At 37.2% G+C, this 22,137-nt stretch overlaps 1 protein-coding gene across 6 annotated transcripts in view; it reads left to right on the top strand.

Moving 5' to 3' along the window:
• Positions 1 to 20,510, top strand: part of ATF2 (activating transcription factor 2) — a 48,217-nt gene extending 27,707 nt beyond the window's left edge. For all 6 annotated transcript variants that reach the window (XM_071562816.1, XM_071562818.1, XM_071562812.1 and 3 more), the window contains 4 exons: positions 4,847 to 4,996; positions 6,915 to 7,121; positions 12,766 to 12,871; positions 17,851 to 20,510. In XM_071562816.1, coding sequence (XP_071418917.1) covers positions 4,847 to 4,996; positions 6,915 to 7,121; positions 12,766 to 12,871; positions 17,851 to 18,077 — 690 coding nt within the window. In that variant the 3' untranslated portion in view covers positions 18,078 to 20,510. The remainder of the gene's footprint in view (positions 1 to 4,846; positions 4,997 to 6,914; positions 7,122 to 12,765; positions 12,872 to 17,850) is intronic.
• The last annotated feature ends 1,627 nt before the right edge of the window (positions 20,511 to 22,137 follow it).

Below are 22,137 nucleotides of genomic sequence, written 5' to 3'. Positions count from 1 at the left end.
TAGATTGCATTTTAATTTTATTGACCCAATATTGAAGTTACTGTAGTGAGCATAGCTGGTCCATTCACACCTGTGAAAGGGACTGTTACTGTAGTCTTGAACATTCTTGTATCCTTTTTTTCCTACTGCTTGTAGAACTAAAGCAAAAAATGACTAGAGATTTTATTCGGGGACAAAGTTGTCTTTTACTGCTGTTCTTTTGAAAATGTCTTTCTATCTTGCACTGAGAATGACATTCAGTAGGAGTGAAAATGAGTTTCAGATTTCTGTGACAAACAGTATAAATGGTCAGTTTTTCTGACATGACTCCATGTTTGTTGTTATGCTAAAGAAACTTTTGCATACTTAAAAATCAAATGTGTAAGTCAGTTCTGTGGTATTTTAGAGAAGATGAGATGCAATAGCTGCCTTGAAAAAACCAAACCATCAAAACAGACAAACTGTCAAGGACACAAAATTCAAAATGTTGCAGAATTGCTTCCGATCTATTTGTGACAATATTTGTAATTGTATGCTTTGTGTGTATGAAACATGAGCCTTGAGTTGCAGTTGTAAAACATCCTTTTTTGAATGGACAGCCAGTGGCTGCAAACATAATGTTCAGACCTTTCTGCGTGGGTTGCAGGAGTTTCTGAAGAACTTAAATAACACTGAATGTTGCCCTCAGTCTCCTCCTTCTCATATGAACCCTTTTGTCACAATGTGAGAAATACCTTGTACTCAGTGGGCAACCAGTAGACTTTCCGCAGGAGATTTCTACTGAGAAGTGACAGAGGGCAGCTTGGCAAATGTTCAGAAACCAACATTAACTTGCTGGAGCCCGGCATGGGACCTTGTGTTCAGCAGAATTCTTCTGACCTGTCTCTGCATGCCGAGCTAATCAGCAAACACCTAATGAGCCTACTCTAAAGAAACAGACCCTCTCACAACCTACTTCATTTTCATACGTTCTCTGGGGGTGGAGAGACAAGACTTCATAAGGACTGATGATGCTGCAAAGACCACAATAATGATAATTAACTTGCTGAATTTAGAAGATTATGCTGTTAATTAGTTGCAAAATAAAGATAAGTAATAGAGCAGCAGATGGTGGGATAACACCCAGGAGAAGGAGGGTTATTACTCTGATGAGCTTTTGTGGCAGATATGAAATATGGATCTGAGTTTTTCACAAATTGTTTCTGGAGTATATTATCTTGTTTCTGTGAGCTCTTGATGGAATGATCTAGTCCTACCAAATTTTGACAGATGTGGTGAGGATTTGTTTTCATGGATATACATGAACAATAAAACCTTGCTAATCAAGATTTTGAAAGCTATTAAGCTATCTGAAAATACAAGTTTTAGTTTGCTATAGCCACATAGTATCAAAAAACCTTGGTTGTCATCAAGTTTCCACCCATAATAATGCTTATATGCATTCATTCTTCTTTCAGTATACTTGATTGTTGAAACTGGAATTGTCATTGTATTTGGAGTAGCTGTCTCCCTGCTCACAAGGAAGCACAACATCCATATAATATTTTACTTCAGCATTGCCTCTTAAAATATGAAATGCTTTAAACACATGAGCTGGGTATCTACTTGTGAAAATCTGTAAATATTCCTCGGATTTTCACAATATGTCTGCATTTCTGGATAATTTTAATCCTAACTACTTGACTCTCAACTTTTCAGCATTGCATTATAAAAGTAAACCCAATTATTTTCTGATTCCTTAATACATTACGTTTAACAATGTAATTCTCTAAAGGACTTTATTTACTTACTGAATTAAAATGTTTAAATGTTAACAGTAGGGCAAGTTAAGTCCTACTCTGACTGTTTGCACATCTGTGTGCAAACTCAGCAATTACCACCATGGGCAAAACAGACTCAATTTGAGGAAAATTAGTTTTATTTATTACCAATCAAATTAGAATAGGATAAAGAGAAATAAACCCAAAACTTAAAAACACCTTCCCCTCTCTTCTTCCTGGGTTTAACTTCTCTCTACGCCTGTGCCCCTGCAGGGAAGGAGGAAAGGGGAAGAGGGATTGTGGTCAGTTCATGGCATGTCTCTGCCACTCCTTCCTCTGCTGGAGGAATGGGTCGGCTTGGAAGGGACCGGTTTGGATCATCTGGCTCAACCCCTCTGCTCAGTCAGGGTCATCCCAGAGCACATGGCACAGGATTGTATCAGCAGTTTTTGAGTATCTCCATGGAGACTCCACAGCCTCTCTTGGCAATCTGTTCCAGTGCACAGTCACATGCACAGTAGAGAACTTCTTCTGCATGTTCAGATGGAACTTCCCGTGCATTTGTTTCTGCCCATTTTTTCTTGTCCTATTGCTTGGTACCACTGAGAAGAGCCTGGCTCCATCCTCTTGACACCCTCCCTTCAGGTACTTACTGACCTTGATGAAGTCCCCTCTCAGTCATCTCTTCTCAAGGCTGAACTGGCCCAGCTGCCTCAGCCTTTCCTTCTAAGAGAGATGGTCCAATCCCTTAATCATCTTTATTGGCCTCCGCTGGACCTGCTCCAGGACATCTGTGTCTCTCTTGTACTGGAGAGCCAGAATGGACACTCCAGATGTGGCCTCACTAGGGCTGAGTGGAGGGGCAAGATCACCTCACTCGACCTGCTTGGCACGATCTTCCCAGTGCAGCCCAGGACACCATTGGCCACGATGCCACACCTGGCACAAGAGCACACTGCTGGCTCATGGACAGCTTGTCCACCAGGATCCACAGGTCCTTCTCTGCAGAGCTTCTTCCCAGCAGGTGCATCCCCAGCCTGTACTGATGAGTGAGGTTATTCTCCCTCTGGTGTAGGGCCCTGCATTTGCCTTTCAGGAGATTCTTACCTACCTGTATCTCCAGCTTGTCAAGGTCCTTCTCAAAAGGTTGCACAGCCCTCTGGGGTATCAGCCACAGCTTCCCATGTCTTGTGTCACTGGCTGAGGAGGCATCGTCTTGCCCCTTCTTCCAAGCCACTGACAAATAAGTTAAACTGGGTGCAGTCCAGAACCTTGGTGACCACCAGTAGTGACAGGCCTGCAACTAGTTCCTGTGCCACTGATTATGACCTTCTGGGATCTGCCATTCAGCTAGTTCTCAATCGACCTCACTGTCCACTCATCCAGTCCGCACTTCCCATATTCCAGTGTGCAGTGCCTCCCGTGGGAGTCAGTTCTCCATGAATTTCTCCAGTGTGAATCCTTCCCACAGACTGCAGTTCTTCACAAACCGCCCCAGTGTCGATTTCTTCCACTGGGTGCAGTCCTCCACAGGGTCACAAGTGCTACCACCAAATCTGCTCCTGTGTGGGCTTCACATTCCATGGTCCCACAAGTCCCAGCAGGAGCCTACTTCATCCTGGGTTTCTCACAGGGTCACAACCCCTTTCAAGCATCCACCTGCTCTGGCTTGGGGTCCTTCACAAGCTGTGTGTGAATCTGCTGCCCCGTGGTCCTCCATGGGCTGCAGGGACACAGCTGCCCCACCATGGGCTGCAGGGGAGCCCCAGCTCTGGTGCCTGGAGCACCTCCTGCCCTCCTTCTCTGGCCTTGGTGTCTGCAGAGCTGTTCCTCAGAAATACTCTCACTTCTCTCTCTGGCTGCCATTGCTGTTGTGCAGTTTGCGGCTCTTTTTCTCCTGAAATGTGTGGTCCCAGAGGTACTACCACCACTCGACGGGCTCAGCCGTGGCCAGGGGCAGGTCCATCCTGGAGCTGGCTGGCCTTGGCTCTGTGGGATGCGGGGGAAGGTTCCAGCAGCTTCTCAAAAAAGCCACCCGTGCAGCCCAACCCCGTGGAAACTTTGCCGTGTAAACCCAATGCAAGTAATTTTTGAAACAGTAACTTTTAAAAAAACCCCAATATCAGGGCTTGAAATAAAAAAGGGCATACCCTTTAGAACCTCAGCTGAAGTTAACATAGGCACATTGTAACTATTTTGGTAAAGCTGATTCCTGCTGTCAATACTCTCTTGATGATGACTAATGAAAGTTTGTCACGTCCTTACAGTAAGTTATGATACAAGAAAAACTTCCAAATTCAGGCCATAAATGAAAATACATTGGAAAAAATCATATGTTAATAACTTACAGAAAGGATATTGTCATATTAAATGTTAAATATTTTCATTAAAAGTATTTTTTAAAAACTGAGTGGGAAGTGATGTGTACAATAAAGGAAGAGCATCAAACCTTTTAGCAGTTTTTTACTGTAAAATAACATGCTGTAACAGTTACCTTGCATATTTCTACATAAATGATCTTTATATATAATGTGAGGCTTCTTAGTATTTTGTGCATTATTATGATGTTTCAGGAAAGATCTTGGCTTTTATCTAATTACACATAGGAAGGGTTGCAGAGGTGAATGTTTGTAAAGTGGAGGCATAACAAGCTATTTAAAAATGGATAGGGAACACCAGATTTTTTAAAAGGGAAAGATGTTTATATTCTGGTTAACTATTTTCCTTCATGTGTGGTTGTTACCATTGTGGTAGTACCCTTGTGTACTACCAGTCTCAGGAAGTGTTTGTTCATGGCCTTCCAGAAGTCTCTGTGCAGACACAGTTCATCATGAAGGAGGCTTTGTGTTTACTTTTCCCTACAACTTACCATCCCTCTGTTTTTGGGATCCTATGTAAGCCTCATTGCTATTGTTATGCTTGCCAAAAATTGTCATCTGTTAGTAGGTATGCCTGGATCAGTGTTGAAAGCCTATAAAAAGAAACAACAGAGTTTGGAGTGCCTGTTTCCAAAATGGAAGTAACTACTAATATAAATAATTAATTGCTCGAGTTGCCATGATAGAATATTTCCTTTTTTTTTTCTTTTCTTTATTTTCTGCTTTCAGAGATTGAAAGCAGCCTTGACCCAGCAGCACCCTCAGGTAACAAATGGAGATACTGCCAAGGGACATCCAAGTGGGTTGGTTAGGACTCAGTCAGAGGAACCACGACCACAGTCACTACAGCAGCCTGCAACTTCAACCACTGAAACACCGGTATGACAACAGAGTGGAGGTGTACTTCCTACCCTCTCTTTTTATTTTGCAGACATTCTTTACTCTTGATTTATAAAACAGAGGTTAATAGGTTTCTCTTGGAGTCAATAGCTTTGTAGCAGTAAAATATTTATATGTCTTACATGTTCTTAAATGCTTCTAAAATCTGTTTTCCAAGATGATAATTTCAAAATAGGTATTATCTATCTGCTCAAATTTAGAACTAAGTCCTGATTTCTAGAGTTCATTAACAGGAGATTCTCTGGTATCTGAAATTTGTACAAGCTGGTCAATATATATAGAGATATAGATATATAGAGAGATATGGGAAAAAATAACTGCTCTTATTTTGTATTTCTGTTGCATCTGTTGTATATTTAATATTTGATATCATAAGTGCTCTTAGAAATTTTTAATTGCATCAGGTATCAGGCTTATGTTAACTTACCTGACAGATCTTTTCTGGGCTGCCCCATGAAGAGTTTCAGCTCTGTGATGAAGTGTACTGTGTTAAAGTGTAAAGTGTCAGGTTCTCAGAGGGGGGCTCTGATTTTAGGTATGGTATGCTGTGCTTTTGGGGTGCTCAGTGATTGCAGGGGAGTAAAAAGCAAGACCTCGGAGTCAGACTGGAAGTGGGAGTGCTGCTGGAGGAAAGATAACTTCCCTGGATGAATCCTGGAGGATTGCAGCTGTTCTATTTCTAAAAGACCTGTTAGAATGTATTTTCAAAACACTTTAAAAAAATCTTAAAGAGTTATTTTTCAGAATTCTTAGTATAATACCAATTTTATAAAAGCCACACCCTTGGCCAGAACCAGAAGGACCTGCATCTGCAATGAAAGCCTCAGATTCTTGGACTGGACAGTGAAATCAAATAGGCTATCAAAACAAAAATGTTTGGAGCAGAAAAAGGAAAAAAGCAACCCTTCATATAAACTAATCTTTTTATGGCTGCTGTTCCCCATATTGCCTTCAATTTTTAAAAGAGTATTTTCATAATATCACATAGAAGAATTTTCAAGATGAAAAACTCGCTGTTTGATTATTTTATGGTTATTTTTCAATTAGTATTAACCAAAATTCCAAGTGTTTAATTCTTAAAAGGCTGATTGGAGTTCCCTTTTTTATTTATTATTAGCTATTTAGAATTTATGCCAAATCAATATGCCAGCTAATATGTTTGGGGGTTTTAATTTAAAAATAAAAAATCTTACTGTGCTAGGTTGAACATGCAGGTGCACCCTTGAATATGTCATGTAGACAGTTATATTCTGTCTCTCCTATTGTTTTAAAGGATTTAAAGAACCATTATGTTGTTATCATATTTCATTAAATCTTCATTTAGGTTCTGTATACAGCTGCAGAGTGAGTGTAATGTATAATTTAAAGTATGGAAATATTTTGATCCCGTCATAATATGTGGGTGGATTAAGGGAAATCGTTATTCAGTGGTGGGGAACACATCAACAAGTAGGAAATTGCTATCTGGAGATCCAGGAATTGGTGGATCTCAGCACTGGCAGCATTTGTCAAACAACTTCTGTGTAGTGGGCATAAGCGTTTGTGTCATGTTCCAGTTGTGACCAGGTTTGTGGGAAGAGTATTTGGGAGGAGTCAGAAATAGAAAATGTATTTCCTGCTAACTGTAACTTGAAAGCTATTTTGGGTGTAGTACGTTAATGTAACGTGTTCAGGAGTGTAAACATGGTAAAAGTTTTGAAAACATTGCTGTAGAGTTAAATGGACATAGCATTCCGCAAAAGAAATGTGCGTAACCTGAATGTATTTAGAAATGTGCTGAATGCTTTTCTCAGGATGTGATGATGACTGTCGAACCTGCTGTTTAAACTACAGCACTGGCGTAAGTTGTGAGTAGTAGCATATTGATGGCTTGCTTAATACTTTTTACTGTTTTCAGGCATCACCAGCTCAGCCCACGCCACAAACACCAAATACAGGTGGTCGGCGAAGAAGAGCTGCCAATGAAGACCCTGATGAGAAAAGAAGAAAGTTTCTGGAGCGAAACCGGGCTGCTGCTTCCAGGTGCCGACAGAAACGGAAAGTCTGGGTGCAGTCATTGGAGAAGAAAGCCGAGGACCTGAGCTCACTAAATGGCCAGTTACAGGTATACTTTTTATTTCAAGTCAAAATGAGTAAAGTTTTTCCCTTCCTAAGCAGTGATCCTTGATCATTGGAACTTAAAACTTTGCATTAAATCTAAAATAGAAATGGATTTATAACTGGTTGCTCAGATGAGATTTGAAAATTCAGCACTAATTGCATATAGCAGTAAAATTAGAGAATAAGGGCATACATATATTTCAAGATGTGTGAACTATAGGATCTTTGTTCTATTTTAACTAACTTTCAGACTATGATACTAAACAAAGATGGCAAGATGTGTTGGAATAAAGGCTTATTAGCAAAATAATAGTCTTATTTTGAACAGGTATTGCTCTTAATAATTTGTTTCGCAACCTAAGTTATTTAAATAAGTTTTAGGTTTATTTCCTTTGGTTCTTTCAAATTTCACTTCTTTTCCTTAAAAGTGAAAGTAGTGCTTGTGAAAGGTGCCAGATTGACATCACTGGAAACTGAAGGCCTCTTTTGTCCACAGAACAGGTACAGCACAGGTAGTGGCAGTGTAAATTTCACCACACTGCCCTCCCAGTGTGCATAAATCCTATAGAGACAGAAGTATGCTGTAAGAGGGTAGGCTAGTATATGTTGCCACTCCTTTTTCCACCTCATCTGAGGTTGTCAGTCTTGGGAAGTTGTCATGTGGACACACCTTTGTCCCGGTAAAACTATCCATGTTGCTTTTTCTTAAACTAGCATTAAATGTTAAAGCATTCTTTCCTAATGTATTCCAGCAGCACATAAGAATTGGCACAAAGAATTGTTTTCAAAATAAAATGTCTACAAGCTTTGTTTTGAAAATTCCTGAAAGGAAAAAATTGTGTAATTTCCTAAATAAAACATTCATTTAGAAAATGCAGTGAAATGTACTTTGACTTGTTAAAGTTCCACTTCTTTTTCTTCATCAGAGCTGTTCACTGAGACAGATTCACAGATCTTCTTCCTATGAAAACTCCTCTGTCGTGCTGTTTGGTAAAGAAAATACCAGTCTGACTAACAGGAAAGTAGGGCATGCTGAGATTACTTTTCATCATGTAATCAAAATTACAGTGTATCAGCTGTCTTCATGTCTTTAAAAATACTCAGTATCCCAGACCTTAAAATTTAGAAAATTCCTACCTAAACACACAATGTGAAATGATTTCCCATGTTCCAAGTATCATGACACTGTGCACCAGCACTGGTTAAATTTCTTGCAAGTATATATTCTTCTCATACCTCTTCAGTCTTTAGTTGTGTTCCTTTATGCAGTCACAGTTCTCAATGAAGTCCAATAATTACAAAGTTAAACACAGCAATGTAGCTTAAATAATCTAAGAAATGAGTGAAGGAGAATAAAAACAATTAGCCCTAGTTCAATTTTTTAGTGGAAGTAATATTTTTATCACTTGAACTGCTTTGACTAACATACACCAATTTGTATAACAAAAATCACGTAAGTGCCATAACTGAAAGATTTTCAAGAGTTAACTCAGTCACAGTGAATTCAAGAAAGATTTTCTTATGATCTAGCAAAAGCAAAACTTAACTGTAAAGAACAGAATGGCTTGTAAAGAAAATTGAATGTCAGAGAAATAATTAAGCTCTACTTTATGCTGAAACATAAATCAATCCTGTATTTCTATAATAATTCTTCACTTGACAGGCTAACACAGCTAATCAGCATAGTGGGCAGTAATGACCCATGATTACTTACTTTAATAGAAAATCTAATAAGTTTGGAATTTTGCCTTAGTGGAGTTTTATAGACTGAGTGTTTGGGTTAGTAGTTCATATTTTGCTTAATATCTAAGTGACCTGCTCAGCTGAATTTACCAGAATGTCACATTTGCAAAAGTTGGGTCATAGAAAAATAACTGCATTGCATTGCTTCGTGTAACAATTCTGACTCTTTTCAACACAGTAGCTTTCTTGTAATGTCTGCATCAAAGCTTCTGATGTCAATGGGAAACCTTTTAAGGCTGGAAACTTGCCAACAGTATATAGGGATTTTGAAGAGGTTTACTTGGTTAATGTACGTATTTTGTTCTGTATATTAACTTCTGCCAAGTTCTTCTTTTAAATGTTTGAAGGTAATTTCCTTTTTAAGCAGTATTTTTCAAATTTTTTGCTTAAGGGAAGATTTCCATGTATTACATCACACTAGTAACATACATAGGTTAGACAGGCTGTATTTATTATCGGCTCTCCTGTGTAAGTTTTTTTCAGGGTTTCAACCTTTTAAAGTTTATTTACTGTTCGATTTTTGTTGACTGTGTGTTCTACTAATGTGTTGACTTGTTTATTGATCTTAAATTCTGTTCCTCACCTTGTTTGGCCTGTGTGCCTTGTGCAGTCCTGCCGGGTATGGGGTGCTGTGTAACGTATTAAGAAGGTATTGTTAGTGTGTCCACAGTGGCCACTCAGCTGTACTGCAGGATGAGATGCCAAAGTGCATTATATGGACAGTATTTGGTCCCTGTTGCTTTAATAATGTTAGAGGGCAAAGTATTAGAAGAAGAATGGCCTGTCTTCCTCACAAGGTCACCGTTGCGTTTTCAGTGAGCAGCAGTCCAGTGATGGTTTGTACTGATGCTGCAGAAGCTGCTTGAGGAAGGTTAAATTATGAAAGTATGCCCGTAAGTAAAGATCCTTTCCCAAGGAAGATGTCCAAAAAGAAACAGGGAGAGCACTGTTTTATTCAGCCACAGACAATCCCCTATCCCCAGAAGTCACATCTGCCTGTCTCTGATGATAATTCTGGTAAATGCATATCACAAATACTGTCCCACATCTTGCTGAGTAAGGGTTAATCTGGTCCCACTATTACGTACACATTTTGGATGCAGGGAGAAAGAGGCAAATACAGACGAACATGTCATACACTGTGTGGTATATCTTTGTAAGAATACAGAAAGGAAAGCAGGTAAAGTCAATATGCTTTCCTCCAGCAACCTGCTTTCTCATGTTAGCACATTTTGAAATGTGGGCACATATAAATTCTTCTAGACAGTATGTGAGGTATATTTCATGCTTATTTAAGAAATGTTGATGCCTACATTTGACTCAAAATCTTGTTAATGAGGAGTACCTTTCTGGTGTGAAAATTCTAAATAATCTTTCTTCATGCCAGCTGCTAAAGTGTTTATTCCACGTGTGGCCTGTTAGCCTGTTTTCAACAGGTTAACCGCATGTTAAATGACCACCACACGTTAATGTGTTTTGAACAAGATTAAAAGACTTGGTATGGTCACATACAAGATAAGGAACCACAATGTGTGTGGGTATTGGTTCTAACAGCCTCCCTTTACCAGTTAGAAGTGGTAATATGTGAAGGACAACCACAGATTGCCTTTCTGTGACATTCCACATCCCATGTCTGTGTCTAGCAGACATAACTTTGTTCTAGTTTCAGGAGTGATGTGTGGATTGCATGTAGCTCTCTTGGCACAAGTGTTTGTGTTATGGAATACACAACGAGCACTGTTAGTGAGATTACCTCAACCTTTTTTTGCATAGGAATGCTGTTCGATTTTTTTCGAGTCTGCTTTAATGTAAGATAATGTATTTGCTTTTTGTATATATGCCAGCAACATTCTTAATATTTTCAATACAGCTTACATTAATGCATAAACTTGTAAAACTTAAATAATAATAATAATAATATATGTTACTTTACTTACAGAGATAAACAGCAACTTCATACTTAAATGTGCTGTTTATGTGTAAAATTCCTCCTTAAAATGTAGGAGACAAGATGGAAAGTTTCTGAAAACCTTTTCATGATTTGATCACTTAATTTGCCAACATTCCTTTGAATTAAACAGAAGTATATTTTGTAGTCTTGGACGTTGTTACTTCTGTAGATTGTCAGTGCAGGTTTTTTTATTCCCCAACTGTGTAAGTTTTGTGCAGCTGCCTGCTTGGCATTCAGATCTGTGGCTCCTCGGTAAGTAACATGGTGAACTAAGGGGAGACTGAGCGCTGGAGGCAATAGCAGGGTGCTTTCTTAACAGCCTGAGGTTTTAGGACATGTCATGCCAGCTGGTCGGGAATTTATGGGGCTTTTGATTGGGTTTCTTTCATTGCAACCTTTTTTGTTTGTAGTTACGTTTTTCTTACATTAAAAATGTTTGTGAAGTCAGATTTTTGGCATCTTTCAGCTGTTGCTTTTAATACGTAGTTTCTAAAAGAGATATTTTTCACAATAAAATGGCTGAATAGAAAAGGGATCCTTAATAGTTTAAGAGGATTTTGCAAGTATAAATTGAATTTTTTTGTCTACTAAATGGAGAGAGAGAACACAAAGAGGACCTTTTCTTTTAACAGTCTGGTATTTTAGTTACTGAGTGTAATTAAACCTGCTAAGTTCTGTTCCAAAAAAATTGTTTTCCTTTGGAATCCTTTTACTGGTAATTCATCTCATCTCTGACTACATTGCCTTATTTCTGGCTTGCAAGTAAATAGATTGACTTTCTTGTGGTTTATTTTTCCAGATAATTTTAGTTGCAATCCAGTTTTTGTGTGTTTGTTTTTTCTTTAACTTGCTCCTAAATGCATAAACACAGGCATTTACCAAACAATTATGTCACATGTGGGGTATACTGTGCTAATGTGGAGAAGTTTTATACTTAAAGTAACTTTAAGTGTCAGTAGAAAGGATTTATATTTAAAATCAAGTAACCCATGAAAAATATGCATTGTATCAAGATATGAGGATCACAAAGCATTACAGATAACTTGATTCATAAATACTTTTCTACTGTTTAAAGTGAAAAATGCCATACCATTCTGAATTTAGGTTGTCACATGTAATGCAGTTACGTAGAGTTTCTCATCTATAGACCCCAAACTGCTTTACAGGGAAGGTAAGTATTGCTGTCCTCCATTTCACAAATGGACAAAGTGAAGCACAAAGCAGTAAAATGACCTTGCTCAAGATCACCCAGTAGTGGAAAGGCACAGTCTGGAAATGAACCCAGTCCCTGGCTTCTGCAGGGGCTGTCTCCTGGGTTTCACTGTGCTTTAGTGACATAAGCTGACATCTCAGGATTTTGTCATTATTATCAACGATTCCTTCAAACAACACATTTATATATGGCTGACAAAATAAAAATCAGTCTGGAGATCAACAAATATTTGCTAAATTGTTTTCCATTACACGAGATTTTCTTTTTTGAAGTCCAAGTATAAAAATAGTCACTAAAAAATTATTCTGCATTGGCTTTTTGGGATTTTTTTCTCTCAATGTTGAATGTGGCATCTGTTAAAATGTGTGTAGCTAAATGTAGGTTTGCTCTGATTAGAATTCATCACAAAACCTTCCAGAAGAATCTCAGTAGCTGTATCATGTGAATGATGAGACTATATGTAGATTCTGTACCTGCAAACTGAAAAACATACATTGTTGTTTTTTTTTTTAAAAAAACATTTCCTAGTTAAAATAATAAAAGTTAGCCAAGTTTCAGCTAATGTTTACATTTTCTGAGATAAAAGAAATGTATACATTTCTGCAATACATGCCAAATGAAAATTTCTTGTATTTTAGCTACCCCTAAATGAACAACTGAAAATCCTATAAAACTTAATGCTTACCTTCAAAACGTGTGTAGTTGGAGCCTGGTAAAGTACATAACTTTCTTCTCGTTTAGAATGAAGTCACCCTGCTGAGAAATGAAGTGGCACAGCTGAAACAGCTTCTTCTGGCTCATAAAGATTGCCCTGTAACTGCCATGCAGAAGAAATCTGGCTATCATAGTGAGTAATGTTCCATTACCCATAGCCTGAGGCTGCATCAGTGAAATACTGCCAAAGTGAACTGAATGAGCATTAAAATTGAGAAGTGCAGTTCTAATATTACATATATTACATTAAAGATTTTTTTTAATCTTGAAGGTTATTGGAAGACAGGAATTAATATGTGATATTTAGAAATACATTTTTAAGTTGAAATTGAATTGTTGCATAACATTGGAGGTTTTATGTTGGTTTAATAAATGTATATGATAATTAACATTCAAGGACTATCGGTTACTACACCTGCTCTGGAAAATATAATTGAAGTATTAAGAGCACATGATAAACCATTTTTTATACTTTATCTTAGCCTAGTACAGTGAAAGGTCCTTGTGGGTTTTTTTAATTCATCATAATGAGATTTCAGCAGAGGTCCTATAACAGCTGTCCTCATTTACCACAACATCCAGGATTAGTCAAGCCATTAAAATAATCAGATGCAGGTTCATGGCTTCTACTGTACAATATCTTTTAGATTGTTTTGATTTTCATATTAAACAACTGCTTTTCAATAAACAAAAAACATGTTTTTATAAGCAGTTCTGATTTTGAAGGGAATACTGAGACTTTCAATATCAATTTTTTCTAATCCATATTTTTACTTTTAAGTTATTCATTTGATTTTTTATCCTTCCAGCATTTTAAAGGTTATTTGTGCTTTTCTGACTTGTAACTTCCTTTTTGGCTGTGATACACAGTGCCAGAACCAGCTGCTGCTGCTGGAGAATAAATGGCCAATTTTGTCCATTGTACACAAATTTGTTACAAATAACTGAGCTGGGAATGCATTAGGCAACATTCATAATATATAACCCACAGCTTTCGTTTTTATGATTTAGTGATATTTCAAGATATTTGTAAATGTGAAGATTGTTTCTGCCATATGTAGCCACTTCATTTTAATTTGCCAGTGTCAGTAATTCAGGAGAATAAAGGAACATTTTGTATTGCATGCAAACAGATCCTCAGGTGCTTGCGATAAAACTTAATGGCCACCATCTTTACTTGTAGTCATTGTAAGCAATTTCATCAGAATGGGCAATATTTTTTAATTTAAAAGATTCTGGAGATTTAGCAGCTCTGTATTGCCATATATATTTAGAATACTGATTTTGTCAGTTTTGAACTTATAAATCTTGGTCCTTTGATCTCCAGTCATTTTGACAGGACAGAAAATAGCATCTTGGAGTAAATTGGAACAGTACAGAAATATGTTTGGGATTTATATTAACAATGATTGCTGCAGGGATGAGGCCATTATGGCTCCCATCTGACAGAACAACATAATTTCATAGGGAAGATACAAGGGGGGATGGCATTATGCGTGCAAGGTTTTAAAAAATCAAACAGAAAAAACAACAAAGCCCTGTAGGTTTCTTAAATTTTGTTGGGTTTTAGGATGCATGTTCCTGAATTATTGGCATGAAAAATACTTAATTTTAAGTCATAAATTGGCAAACTGGTTACATGCTAAGAATTTATTCACTGAAGAATTAGCAAATGGCCTGGTTACTAATGCTTGTTTTCTGCCCTGAGAAAATGACTATAATGCTTCTGGTTTACTAAGGAATGCAAAATGAATCAGACCTAAAATACCAATCAGTGGCAAAAGCAAATATTAGGAAAAAAAATAGTGTGCAAGGAGATTGGAAGCCCAGCTCACTGCAAGCACAGCTTGCTAAGTTTCTTGAAAGTCTCTTGAAAGTAAAAAACTTAACATGAATGATAATACTAACGCCAATCCTCTGAAAGGATTTTGTCACATTATCTCTGTGTGAATATTGTTAGGAAAGCATGTTGGCTAAGTGACATACCCACAGTACAATTTATGAGAGGAAAAATGGTTTCAATCAATATGTTCATGAAAATGGTGTTCCTATAAACTGTATTTAAATAAACATATTATATTCATCAAGTCATCAAAGTTCAATTGCTGCAAAAATGTAGCAAGTGGTTTAACAGTTCTGCCTCTACAGAAGAAGTGAAGACCTCAGTTTACAAAACTCCTGCAGTGCCGACAATTGTGCACTGCTTAAAAAGTGCCAGTTTAGACCATGTACACCACAGCTAAGTCCACAATTTGATGGTTTTCCCTGTTATTTTTATGCATTTAAATAGGCACAAATAACCTGTCACTTTTCAGGGTATTTTTGGCACTTAATTTTACATATTTTTTAAGATCTTTTCAATTTTCCTGGCAGTTTTCTCTGAAGCCAAGTGAAAAGCACAACAGTTCTAAGATTGTTCTTGGGATCATATTGTCCTTATTTAAATTCTTGTTCCTGCTTCAAAAGAGGTGTCATCGGGACAGAGAAACCAGAAAAACTGATTATTGCACTTTGAGTCAGTATGGATGAATTTGTGTTGCAGTGTTTTAGTTTTTGGCCAGCTTAAATTTTTTTATTTCCCAATGAAGGATATTATGCTTCCGAATGTATCTTTAGCCCTGGGGGGGTAGGTGCTGTGTATAGAATAAATCTAGATGCTGTTCATTTATTTTTCATGTTATCTTTTCCATACTAAATAATTTTTAAAAGTCTTCTGCAATACACTGTATATTTTCTCAGGATTTTTTTGGACTTGTGGTAGGAAAAAGGTGAAAACTTGCAAGAAGAAAATGTGAAAATCAAAGATGTAAAAAAAAATAAAGGGGTTTTTAGGTATTTTTTCATATTTTTCAGAAGGACATCAGGACATCATAGTATTCGAGAGCATTTGTTCAAAACTGAATATAAAAGAAGAAAAATAGAGGCTGCAGTGGGGGTTTGTGGGGGTTTGTGTTCTTTCTCAAGTTAAAGAAATGGTAGAAGGTAAATAGCCAGTTTCAGACCTTGAATGATTTGAACCTCTCAAACCACTTACGTTCCTGCAGCCTGTTCTGGAGAAGCAGCAGTTCCTCAGTGGCTGCAGGGGGTGATATTCACAAAGGCCAACTCACTGGAAATGAGTATTTCTAAGCTTAAGTCCCTCTATAGTCCTTGAAAGGCCAAATGAGAATTACCATGAGGTTTCCTCTCTAGTGATTAGCAGGGGACTGAAGGGAGTTCAGAATCACATGTTGGTGCTTGTGTACTCATTTTGGTTTTGGTGGGGTTTTTTCTTCTGAAGACCAAAATCCCTCTTTGCTTACCTTACTAAAAGGTGTTGGTAAGCAATGCTAAGAAGCAAATGATGACAACATTTGGCTACTCTTAAAGGATACTTTTTAGAGCATCCTCAAAAGTCTGTGCTTTTTTGGTGTTTTTTAATTCCTTTCTATAGCTCATCTAGCCCATGTTGTGTCAATTCCCAGAATGGCTTATGCCTTATGACACAACCTGTCTAGGAACTATCTTGCCTTGAGGAAAGTCCATGTAATGTAGCTCTGTAAATTTTCTGCTTTCTGATATACAGCAAACGTTACTTCTGTAGGTTAATTTCTAATCCAGAGTGTGCATTTTCCTTGATTTGAGGCAAAGCTGGAGGAGCTGTTAAAAAACTAAAATCCCTTGGCTTTTTTTTTTTTTCACACTGCTAGCTACAGTATGATTCTGGTGTGTGTCAGTTGCACTCTTGAAACCACAGTCCCGTGTCTGGCAATTCTGTGGTCAACTAAGAAAAAAGAAAATTTTTCTTACTCACAGCTAGTATGTTGTATAAACCTGAGTCCAACATGAACTTCATTTCACTGTTGTTCGTTGATACTTAGTGTTCTGTTGCTAATATTACCCTGACTTTCTGTGAAAAAGAGGATACGACACCACAGCGTTAGCTCGTATTCTCATGTTAGTGTCATCCTTTCCCATCCTTTCTCTTCCTCTGGGACACTTCTAAATTCATAGGCCAATCTCAAGCAAATCTGAAAGGGATTACAAAGCCAAGACTAGAGGAAACCAAACTTTGTCCTGTTGCTCTGTCACAAGGAACAGTTCCCACCAGCTTCTGGCTATGCGTGTATCACGACAGTCCGACAGTGGTTGCAAAGGGACTTCCAATATTCCATCTGGGTGCTGGTTTTAGTTGGTTGGTAAAACTGTTGGGGAAAACATTTGAAAATATTAAGTATGACAAAGTGATACAAAAAAGTTACAGTGAAAATCAGCATTCATATTTCTGATTTTGGAGTTCTTTTTGCTTGTCAGTGTTTGTATAATCCCCAGGCAAACCTTTGCCACTCAGCATAATATGGGTGTCTGTGCAAGAAAGACATTTTAAATCATGCTCATTGTGGACAGTCAAAATTATCTTTTAACCTGCTTACCCTCTGTCATGGGAAAACATGATGTAACTTTGTGGCTAATCTACTTCAGTTTCGTGGGAAACGCATGAAATATTCTGGAAATATTTTTAAAACTACGTTTAACAATTTAAAACCCTGTTGGGAGGCATTTGTATGCAAAAGAAGTTATGGAACTTTGTTGAAAGAATGTGAGTTGAAAACTTGTGAAAGTATTGTCCAATTAATATAGCACTGTATATATTATCTTTTCAGATTTCTTATTCATGATCACAAGTAATTGTTACTGAATATAGAATTACTCTTGTTTGATTACTAAGGAGATGCAGTCAATGGCGTATATAAAAAAATTTAAAGCAAATTCATATAGAACCAAGATGTCTGGTAGCATTTTTAGTCTGTGAATATGCTTATTGATGTGAACATGCATCATTAGAATTAGGTGTGGTACCCACCACCTAATTTACTAGAAAGAAATTAGCCAATTTTAATCATGGCTTTGAAGATGTGAAAATCAGTTCTGGTTTCCTGAATAGTCCATATTGCCGTCTATTTTTTTTTGCTTACAAAGTAGTATTTTCTTTTTTAAAAGAATGAAAACAAGATTGTTTTGCCATTTGTGCTGTTACACCATGAATTTTAGTTATTTAGGGACTGATTGCTGTTACTGCAGTGGGGTGGTGTGCATTCCAGGGGACAAAATGAATTAATTTTTCTTCTTCAGCTGCAGATAAAGATGACAGTTCAGAAGACATATCAGTGCCAAGCAGTCCCCACACAGAAGCAATTCAGCACAGTTCTGTCAGCACTTCCAACGGCGTCAGCTCCACCTCCAAGGCCGAAGCAGTGGCCACCTCTGTTCTCACGCAGATGGCAGACCAGAGCACGGAGCCTGCGCTGCCCCAGATCGTCATGGCGCCTCCCTCCCAGTCGCAGCCTTCAGGAAGTTGATTAAAAACCTGCATTGCATCAGTTTCTTAGATACACATCTGTGACTTTAAAGGGAAACCAACAAAAGACCAGTCTCCATCTAGGAGAAACTGTAGCTTAAAATTATTCATTTTGGAAAATCCAACTTAAATTTGGCTTTAAAGATTGGCAGGTGGAGATGAGACAGAACAGCAGTTCTAGTCTCTTGGCGAAAGACTTTTTTTTTTAAGTATTAGTTTTGCTAGTTATTTTTTGTGCTTAATGTGTAAAGTGTGTGTACAGTACAATGTGGTTTATTTCATTTTTAATTTGGTATTATTTCAACAAACATTGGGGTGAATTACTGAAGGTCATCCCCAAGACTGTGATAGTAATATTATGTGACATTTTTATACCAAAGTTCTGCATAGTCCCTATTGACTTTGTAATGTTAGCAAGGTCATAAAGCACTAGGCAAGAGAAAGACAGTAACAGTAAATTTGCTTTTAGTCTTTTTGCCTTTTTTGTTGTTTTGCACATTGTGAGAGGAAGAACATTGGGAGAAAAACATTTGGGTTGTTTTATGTATAGCATTTTGGTTGACTTTTAACTGTTGGGGTTTTTAATTTGTTTAATAGGGCCAGTACAGTATAAGATACAGTGCTCTTATGCACATACCAATCCTAGATGAGGATCATTACTACATAGATTGGATTTTTTTTTTTTTTTGAAATTGATGTCAGGTGGGGTTTTTTCCACTCCAACACTTCCGTTCTGGTGGGAGAAGAGCTTTATTTCTCTAGTCAGAATAGGTATCTATAACCACCCCTTGTTGCTAGGCTGAAACCAGTAAGCATATTGTAAAATACAGGGTTATCAAATATGGAATACATAGTATTCCAAAGTAGGTTGATATTTTGTGGATTTTTGAGTCGCAGACTAAGGAGTTTACTCATGGTTTTGGATTCCAGAAAAGCCTAAAATCCTTCTTCAAACAACTCGACTTTTTTTTGTCATTGTCTTGTATTTGCAAGCTAACCTGTACTTAATTCTTGTGTAAGCACTGTCATCTTTTAGTAGCAAAAATTTTGATACCTTTCTTGTGGAAAAAAAAAATCAGTATCTACCGTATCTTGGAAACAATGTAATTATAATGTGGTGTGTGTGGTGTGTGTGTGAGAATGGTTCAGTAGTTAATGCCAGCAGTCTTTGCTTGAATGTTTAAAGATGCCTTCAATGTGATGCTGGCTGATAGGTGATTGCAGTTTTAAAATGTTATTTACTGTGCGAACTTGGATAACTAACATTCCATGACGTAGTTTGTTTCTGATGAGATGATTGTAGGTACACTTTTTCTCATTATCCAGTCATCTGTAGGATATTGAGTTTTTTAAATGTGCCATTATCTATTTTGATTCTGTACTCATGTTCAAAATACAGTACAATATTTTACAATAGATTAAGTTGTTTTAAAAAAAGTAGATGTGTGCTTTCAGGTCGGAAAACTTTGTATAATAGCAAAAACAGATACATAGTAGCAACTGGCAGTAAAGCAGGATTCCATTATGTATATAACAAAGATTTAATGCATTTATAATGGGTTGTGTAGTTCATTTGCTCTTCCTTCTCCACACTATAACGTGTTTTTAACTGTCAGTGCCATCAAGTTTCTATTTGGTTCAGTTTTAAGTCTAAAAATGTAATTGATCCACAGGAAAATCATAATTTCTGCAATATATATACAACCATACTATAACGAAAGCTGGACAAAGAAGTATCTAAGTTGTGTATGTATCATTGCAGGGCTTTAAGCATGAAAATAATAGGGATTCTAAATATTTTGTATTTTAAAACTAAGAAAGTTGTGTTGATAACCTCATGCGTTTGAGTCTTACTTTCCCAATTTCAATATAAAAAGCTGTAACAGTTACTGAACGTTTCCAGGATGGGGAAATACAGTGGAACTCTTGTGAGAGGGAAATGAATTGCAAAGGCACAAAGTGTGAATTCTGCAAGAAAGCTCTACAGTCACCTTTCATTGTAGTTTTGGTGGACTAGATAAGGCCTCATTGATCATACTATAGTTTGCTCTCCTAAACACAAAGGCTTTTAAGTCATAGAAGTGGAGTTTTTTAATAACAAAGCTGTTGTGCTTGTAATATAAATCTACATAAGTGTATAGGAGATGTGTAAACAGTTAATGAGTTTTAACGGTGGGGCTGGAAAAAGAACCATTAAAATCTGTGTTCAGCAAATAGAGAAAAGGTATTAGCCGTACTACCATGGATTCCGTTTTGAGACGTATGTCACACTACTTCTGTACTTAGCATTTTGGGTCTTTACATTTGACATGTTTCACAAACTGTACTGTTTTCTTTTATGTGCAGTTTGCATGAGTAAATCATCAAAGAGAATAAAATCTATCTTTAAGTTATGTTCCTAATTTTAATGAAATTATAATTGTTCTAAAAGGCAGCACTGTCTTCAGACTTATTTCTTCACCCTTGCAATTATCAGTGTTTTTCTGGAAGTCATCTATAATGTCAAAGTAATGTTACGCAAACAAGAACACGTACATTTCTGTAGAAAATAAGGCAAATTCCATGGCTCTGCAGTTGAGCTCCAGAAGCTTCTGAGGAGTAAACCTCATATTGCTAGTTCCAGGAGCCCAAGGTAATCCACAGATAAATGAGTTCATAAACATAGCTTGGTGATCCCAGATGTTGCTCAGCCATTTCTGGTTGCCCTGAGTTCCACAGCAAAAGCACTCTGTGTAATCAGAATTTCCAGCAAACTTCCAGCTATTTTTAATCTTATTTCAATATATGTGAAGCCAGAAATAACGGCTGTAAGGCAGAAGAACAGCTGACAACAGTTGTGTTGTTAAAGGTTCATAAAAAATCATGCCCTTTTGCCTGATTTTTAGAATAGTAAAAATGGTTTGGGCTTATTTATGGATGTTGGAAATATACATGGAGGGGCACATTTTGTTATCCTTTGAAAAGCTCTTGACAGAACCCTGATATGGAAGCTTTGGAGGAAACAAAAGAGTAAAGCTGCTGTGTGCTTGCAGTTGTTGCCTTTATTGCCCTTGTATGGACCAAAGGAAATGAAGTTAAGCTGCACTCAGCTTTGAGTCCAATATGAATTATGCCCAAGACTTCTATTGCTTCATTATGTTCTTTTTCTGACTATGTAAGCTATGCTTGTCACTCCAAGGGAAAAAACCCAAGTCTGTATAACAGGGATACTCAAGGAGGGGGAGGGAGGGCTGGGGTGGAGAACCAACCCACTTTTTAATGTCTGTGCTGTAAAAAGACTCAAGTTTATATCTTAACTATTCAAGTAAGCTTTTTCTCTTTAAAATGCTAATAAGAGGCTACACAAAGAAAGATACTACACTCAGGGAAGGAGATGACAGAAGTGTGGGATGAGCGGTGATTTCAACTACCTGAATTACAGAAGTAATTTGCTTGGAAACAGACACAAACATTTTAATTGGTCATCATAAATGATAATGACGAGAAAACATAGTGAAATTAAGTGCATCCTAATAAAGTAAGGTATGTTAAATTGCACTGAAGGAAACTTCAGCAATGCTTCTTGACATGATTAATATACTCATGACAATGTGTCTAATGAAGGCTGTTTGCATTTATATGCTGCCTGTTGCTCCCCTCAGTAGAGACATAATTTCAACAGTGCTCATTTACATTGCAGAACAGTGAGTCTAAGATTGGCTTGGAGTAGTCTTTACATGTATTTTTAACCATGGTATTGATGGTAATACAGGTATCATTTATTTAACCTGTGTGTTGTGTAACACTATGTAGGGTTGGTTTGGACTGTAGTATCAGGAAATTTTCAGCTTCATATTCTGTAACAGTAAGTCTCCAGTCCTTGTAGGTTTTAATATGCCTTTTTTAAATTAATCTTTATGGCATTCAAAATCATGAGCTTTATTTCATTTCACTTTCTTCCTCTTCAAAATATTTTTCTTTGTGTCATGAGCCCCGGAAAGTGCTTATATATTTAGTGTGTAATTTCATCTTTTTTCATACTGCTTCCTCCTTGATTGTGTTAACTCTATAGCAGATTTCCA

Source organism: Pithys albifrons, chromosome 8, assembly GCF_047495875.1.
Source record: "Pithys albifrons albifrons isolate INPA30051 chromosome 8, PitAlb_v1, whole genome shotgun sequence".
Lineage (NCBI taxonomy): Eukaryota > Metazoa > Chordata > Aves > Passeriformes > Thamnophilidae > Pithys > Pithys albifrons.
Note: the sequence above shows the minus strand (reverse complement) of the source record. Positions and strands in the feature narration are given on the sequence as shown.